Raw genomic sequence first — 6,855 nt, forward strand, 5'->3', positions numbered from 1 at the left:
CTGCTTGGGAGGCTCACGAATCAGCGGAGAGTCCCTCTTGCGTGTCACTTTGTTGATGAAGCCATCGAGGCGGCGCTTGGCGGAGCCGTCATTGTCCACTGCCTGGTGGGTAACCACCGGTGGTGGACTGGGAGGGCCACCATCCACCATGAGGTCAACTGGTCTGAAGCCAGGCGGGTAGCTGTGCTCCGTGTGTGTCGTCAGCGAGTCCACTGCCCACTGAATGGGGCACGGGGGTGGTGTCCGCAGCTCGTAGGAGACCGTCGTCGGGTCCACATCCTGCATCTGGGGGCCCGCCACCGCCGGGGCCTCATCCTATAGCCGAGGGAGCGCCGAAGGTTGTAACAAGCGCTCAAGGGAAGGCCATGCGACGATCCAACCACCGACGAGCGAGGCTGCGAACTCCTCTAACATCGGGTCCTCCGTGATGTCACGATGACGTGTGTCGTCCAGGTACAGTGTTAGCGTCAGCATCAACGAGTCAGGCTCAACGATGGCCGTCTCGTTGGCCAGCTCGTCGTGCCCCGCCTGAGCTCCAACAACGACAGAGGTGAAGTCCGGTGCCGTCTAGCCAGCCCCTGCCGACCGCTGTTGACGGTAGTTAACAACAATTATTAACTATCAATAAAACATGTATAAGGGCACAATTGAGATCACCAACAAAGGTTTAGGGGTTTAAACTAATAAGTTCTATGAGTTTTGGTGAATCTGTGACTTCTGCAGGATTTATCTAGAAAACCATCAAGATGGACCTACATGTCAGATTTAATTGCACTTATCCACCGCGAAACGGACACTAGAAGGTTCTAGAGGACACCACGCTGAGGCAGAGGCTGCTGGTGGGGCCGACCGGCACCACCTGCAGGCCGTTCGGCCCCTGGGCCCACCTGTCAGCCTCCGCGTTGCAATGTCGGTTCTCCATCGCCTCCTAGGTTGCATCTATGCCGTTCCTTAAGTCGGTTTGATCCAAGGTCTCACATTAGACGCTCCAGGCTATATAATCAGCCCCTGCCCCCCTGAAGGTATCAAGTCATTTGAGAAGACAGAAACCCTAATCATCCTCAGAGCTCTAGCATAATCTAGGGCATAGCTAGTTAGGTTAGGTCTAGAGGGAGACAAGTAGGATTCGCTTGGATTCCCGATCATGTCAAGAGCGTGGTTTGGTATAATCTTTGTACCCCCTCTCTCTTTTGTATCTCTATTACTTTTATATGGTTGCTACAATTATTATGACAATATTAGTATTCATCTTATTCATGTTCTTTGTTATAATGTTCATCGGCTACTTTGATCATATACCTAGTATAGTTGGATCATCATCATATTAATGCATATGTTCATATAGCGCTTACCCTAAGGATCCATGGATTGGTGGTCGACATTGTGTAAGCGTGCTGCCTATACGTTGTTTACCTGCGGATACACCCTATATTCTGGGTCATATGGTAGATCGCGGACGTGAGACTCCCGTTGAGTCCTTTGTAGTCCACTCCCCGATATAGGTAGCACGTAGGATCTGGTTACGAAGGAGGACAAGCTCTGTTCTTAATCTCCCTTAGTAATATCCCTTATGTGTAGATATGAAGATGATCTTAACAATGACTATTAGGTGTAATTGCACTAATCAATGTATGCTTTGACTTATAATTAAGAATGACTTAGGAATTATTTCTCTAATATTCTACCTGACCATGCTAATGCCATAGAAAGGAGTACTCTGAGTGATTTATCATTATCATTGATCAATACTTGTCATATATATCTTATCCTATGACTTATCCCTATTATGAGTAGAATATTGGTTATGGTTTACTTCTCCATCAATAGTATAAGTTATCAATACTTGTCCATGCTTGACCTTCCCTGTGGTAAAAATATAAATAACGATACATGGAATACTCTCGGGTGAAGTGCTATAATGGTATATTATCTGTGTGCTTGTGGATCCCTTTTCATTCATATATATTCTTTCTAGTCACATAAATTAATAAAGAACTACTTAGAGTTATTCTAATAGCAATGCTAGGTAGTACCCACAAGTATCTCTGGCATCATCACTAGGGATGACAACCTAGTAAAGTAATGTCAGGAGATATAGGTTTATAATAGGTGGCTATTAAAACAAGCGATAAGTTAATAAATACCAACAAGCATTTCTGGCGCCATTGCCGGGGACTAGATTCAACTCTATTCTTAGTAGTGATGCTAAGAAATTTCAACAAGCATTTCTAGCGCCGTTGCCGGGGAAGGTAGCTAAGCAAAGGAAGTATTGATAAACTTATACTTATTGATGTGATCGAGATAAACCATATACCCCTGCTCAAGCAGGATTCCCCTTGTTTTGTCTACTTTCATATTTTATGTAGGGTAATGTATGACCAGTTTTGACCATCCAACAAACTACGTTGATGATCTAGAAGCACTACTTAAGAGGACTAAGGCTAAACTCAAAAAAGTTTTAGCTTTAGAGTCGGAAGACAACCATATAAGGCGAAGCTTAACACCAGAATTTGAAGCCATAGCTGACGGGACTCTTCATGAATTCTCTGCTCCAACCACTACCAACATCCGAACTAGACCCACAATCAATGTGGGAGACAATGGATTCGAGCTCAAGCTGGCTCTCATCAACATGGTGCAAGCGATCCAATTTTGTGGAAAGGCACATGAAGATGCGAGTGCACATCTCCAACACTTTCTAGAGAACTGCGCTACTTTCACCATCAAGAGAGTAACCAAGGACGCCACACTACTTTGCCTATTCCCATTTTCACTTTTGGGGAAGGCGAAGCAGTGGTTCTACTCCAACAAAGACAGAAACACTACATGGGATAACTGCTCCACTGCCTTCCTAGCAAAGTTCTTTCTCACGGGCAAGACCAATGCTCTGCGTGGGAGAATTTCAAGTTTTTAACAGCAACATGATGAATCTGTCCCTAAGGCATGGGAACGCTTTCAAGACTATACATCAGAACGTCCTCATCATGGGATGGAGAATTAGCTACTCATGCAGACGTTCTACCATGGGTTGACCAACAATACCCGTGAGACCATGGATGCTGCTGCTGGAGGTGCATTCTTGTCACTTACACTTCGAGCTGTGACCACTCTTGTGGAGAAGATGGCCTCCAACTAAGGCTGGAATGAAGAACATGTTCAAACCCGCAAGAGAGGTGGAGGTATGCATCAACTCAAGGAGGTAGACATGCTATCTACCAAGATGGATCTACTAACGAAGAAGCTCGAAGACCGAGCTAATGAAAAATAAGAAGTCATGCACATTCATGATTCACACATGACGTGTGAAGTATGTGGCAACACTAGACATTCAGGGAACAATTGTCCTAAAACCTAAGAGGATGTGAACTTTGTCAACAACAACTACTATCGTCCTCAATAGAATCAAGGATGGAACTAGCAACAGAGGCTGAACTACAAGGTAACTATCAAGGTAACCCTCAAGGTAATAATTATAATAATTTCAATCAACCACCCTTGAGAGAATTAATTGCTAGCCAATCTAGACTTATGGAAGGATTATCTAAGAAGGTAGCTGCCAATGATAAAATTCTAGAATATATAAGTAACAGAATGGATAGCTTTGCTTCTACCATTAAGAATCAGCATAGCTTTAATAAAATGATAGAATCATAAATAGCTCAGCTGGCGGCTGCTGTTCCTCCGTTCAACAAAGGTAAGATTCTAGGGCAGCTGGAAGATCTAGAAACTGCAAATCTTGTCGATATTCACAATTTTGCTTTCTACTACATGCAACTATCAGAGGGAAGGTGGATAGATTACACCCTACCCAACAAGAAAGGTGATCTAGGAAGACCTATCATACCTATCGCCATTGGACCTTACATCTTCTAGGAAGTTGTCTGTGACTTTGGAGCAAGTGTCAACATCATGCCTAAGGTAATCTATGATAAAATTAATAAAGATACTTTGTAGGACACAAATATACATTTGCAGCTTGCAGATCAGTCACTCTGCTACCCTAAGGGAGTTCTTGAAGATGCCATCATTCGAGTAGGACAATCATATATTCCCGTAGACTTTGTGGTTTTGGAAATAGGTGGAGATGAAAGGGCACCCATCCTAGGCCGACCATTCTTGAGCACCGAAAAAGCCATCATCTACGCGGGTAGTGCCAAGATCTATTTCACGATCAAGGATAAAAAGGAGAAGTTCTCTTTCAAGAACCACATCTTGCAATCTCCTGTCATCCACAAAAGGCATACCTGCCCGAAGAGACAATAGTGACCAAGAAGAAGAACAACCGAAGAAGGAGGAAGAACAAGACCAGTCAGCCACAAGAAGAAACGGTCAACATGATCAACATACTTCGATCTGAGTACGACCACCTCCTTGCTTCACCATTCCTTGCTAAGAAGGATGATCCAGGTGTACCAACGATTGAGTGTACCATTGGAAAAAGAATCTTCCATAAGACCTTCTGCGACATTGGATCAGGCATCAATATAATGTCCAAGGTAACGTATGAATATTTATTTGGTAATGAACCTTTGTTCCCTACATATATGCAGTTGCAGATGGTGGACAAATCAATCCGATTCCCTAAGGGAATAGCGAGGGACATTATGGTAAGAATGCAAGATCACTATGCCCCTGCCGATTTCATGGTCCTGGACATGGGAGAAGAAGACGATGCACCCATCATCCTTGGTAGACCTTTCCTCAACACCACCAATGCAATCATCTACGTCGGATCTGGACAAGTCCACTTCCAATTCCCTGGAGACAAGGTACGCTGTTATTTTAATAGTTATACTACTTATGAATAGCCCAAGAAGAGCCGCTCTAGGAGGAGACGTCGATCATCCCAACGTCAAAGGAACCAACCCCGATGGAATGAATGGGAAGATGAAGAACCTAAAGCGCCTAGGATAGATGAACCTACTCTGCCTAAGACAAGTCCACAGTCCAAGTAGGTGTGGAAAGAAAAGGTGACATCATCATCAGAGTCACCATCATAAGATGTGCAGCCATTTGGGTCTCCACCGCTGAGACCAGATGATGCACCCAAGGAATAAAGAACTTCTCTCTAGTCAAGTCCTGTCCGAAGGACTTAAAAATCTGAACCCTCACCATGAGGTAACAACGGTAGTTATCCATATTTACTTTCTAGCATTGCATAAACTATTTTTCACTTTAACATATTTACTTCTCTGCATTTACATTGTGTTAATAAAAGAAAGATAAAAAGTTTCATGACTATATTTCATCATTGCATCATAAAGCCCCATGTGAATAAATCTACGGTGTGTAAAAACCCATGGGAATATTCACTATGGTGGCATAAAAATTAAAAATACTATGCATACATGTTTTCTGTTCTGCATATCATAAAATAGAAAATCTAAAAATACTAGATAGACATCCTGCTAGAATTCTATCGCTTCAAAAATATTTCTAAACCTCAAGAACAACTAATCTTCAAATGGTGGACCGCTAACTCCTTATCCTAATCCGTGCCACGAGTTTTGGTGTTCTTGTTGTTATTTTGCAGAATGGAACATATGATCAAGAGCAAGTTCACCCGGTCATCTTCATCTCACTCCACCCAAAGTACATCTTCCCGAATCAATTTCCGGATAGGTGAAGGACAACCGCTAACAAACATGCTCTGAGAAGGATCACTTAACTTTCAACATTCGACCACGACAACATCTAGCTTGGGGGAGGAGCATTCCCTATGTATCTAGCTAAGTATTTCTTCCCTTTTGTTATCCTTAAGTTTGCTCTACATTTGTTAAAAAAAGAGATGCATAACTAAAAGCAAAATAAAAATTTATCTTTGTCTTACATATATATATATATATTAGAAAGGTGTGATCTAAAAAAAGTGAGAAAATGAAATAAAAGTGTGTGTCTAGTTTTCTGTTTTTAAGATCTGAATAAAAAGGACTATGAAGATAATCTCTTGAAATGGAAATGATGAATAGTTGCTCTGTTGTAATTCCTTTTAGGTACCTAGTTTTTAGCCTTGAATTCTCCCGATTTTTTATACGACTGATTTGATATAAGAATTTACTCTGAACTTGAAACTCATGGGTAGCATATGCTTGATCTAAGTCTAGGTAATTGACAAATATGATATGAGCAGGTCTGAGCTGCTGTTTACCTTGTTCCTAGTGATACTAGAGTTCCAGAGATTTATCTTTTGAAAAAAACAATAAAAAATCTACATGATGAGTTCCTTATATGACAAAGCTTGAATTCCTACCAGAGCCATATATGGTATTTAGATTAGAAAAACTTTCACATATATGCTGCTTGCATTGCATTGAGTTTAGTTAAGCTTTGTTGACCCTTATGAGAGGTTTGTCATGCTCTTAAAATCAAGATCATGTACACACCACCTACATATGCACTACTCCTACACTGAGGGTAGGCGCAACAACATGTCATTCTATCTAGATCCACCTAAAAATATTTTACTCTTACACTAGGAGTGAACACAAAAAATATACCCTATAACATATCCACCAAATAAAATGCTCTAAATTCTTGTTGCTATCTCTCAAAAGTTTTGCTGCAGTCAAAAGAAGCATGAGGTTATGCAAAAGTTATTCATGAAAAGAAGAAAAAAAAAGAAAAAAGAGAGGAAAAAAGTGTTGAAAAAGAAAATGGACAAGTGTCCAAGATCTATAAAACAATGGGTACTTCGATACCCGCCTGAAAAAAGAAGAAGAGATAAATAAGATAGCCCATGTTTTCTTGCAAAGTTGTTTCCAAGTTTCAAAAGAGATATATGTTTTCTAGGAGCAAAGTAGAATTAGGTTAGCCACCATATACATCCACACACATGCACATCTTGATTTGATTGTA

At 41.5% G+C, this 6,855-nt stretch overlaps 1 protein-coding gene and 1 non-coding gene across 2 annotated transcripts; one reads left to right on the forward strand and one right to left on the reverse strand.

The window, feature by feature from the left end:
- Positions 1-2,882: 2,882 nt before the first annotated feature.
- On the reverse strand, positions 2,883-2,991 carry LOC136547650 (small nucleolar RNA R71). The gene has a single exon (XR_010781614.1). It is a non-coding gene; the product is annotated as a small nucleolar RNA R71 (small nucleolar RNA).
- A 1,343-nt stretch (positions 2,992-4,334) lies between these two features.
- On the forward strand, positions 4,335-5,626 carry LOC136543111 (uncharacterized). The gene is made up of 3 exons (XM_066535662.1): positions 4,335-4,496; positions 4,551-4,769; positions 5,534-5,626. Exons 1-3 carry the CDS (start codon positions 4,335-4,337, stop codon positions 5,624-5,626), a joined length of 474 nt encoding a protein of 157 aa, XP_066391759.1.
- The last annotated feature ends 1,229 nt before the right edge of the window (positions 5,627-6,855 follow it).

The sequence above is a fragment of the Miscanthus floridulus genome, chromosome 3 (assembly GCF_019320115.1).
Source record: "Miscanthus floridulus cultivar M001 chromosome 3, ASM1932011v1, whole genome shotgun sequence".
Lineage (NCBI taxonomy): Eukaryota > Viridiplantae > Streptophyta > Magnoliopsida > Poales > Poaceae > Miscanthus > Miscanthus floridulus.

Excerpts from the sequence above, each read along its gene's own strand:
- LOC136543111 (XM_066535662.1), top strand. The coding sequence starts at position 4,335 with ATGATCAACATACTTCGATCTGAGTACGACCACCTCCTTGCTTCACCA. Across the intron at positions 4,497-4,550 it reads GCATCAATATAATGTCCAAG|TTGCAGATGGTGGACAAATC; the intron begins GTAACGTATGAA and ends ACATATATGCAG. Across the intron at positions 4,770-5,533 it reads TCCAATTCCCTGGAGACAAG|AATGGAACATATGATCAAGA; the intron begins GTACGCTGTTAT and ends GTTATTTTGCAG.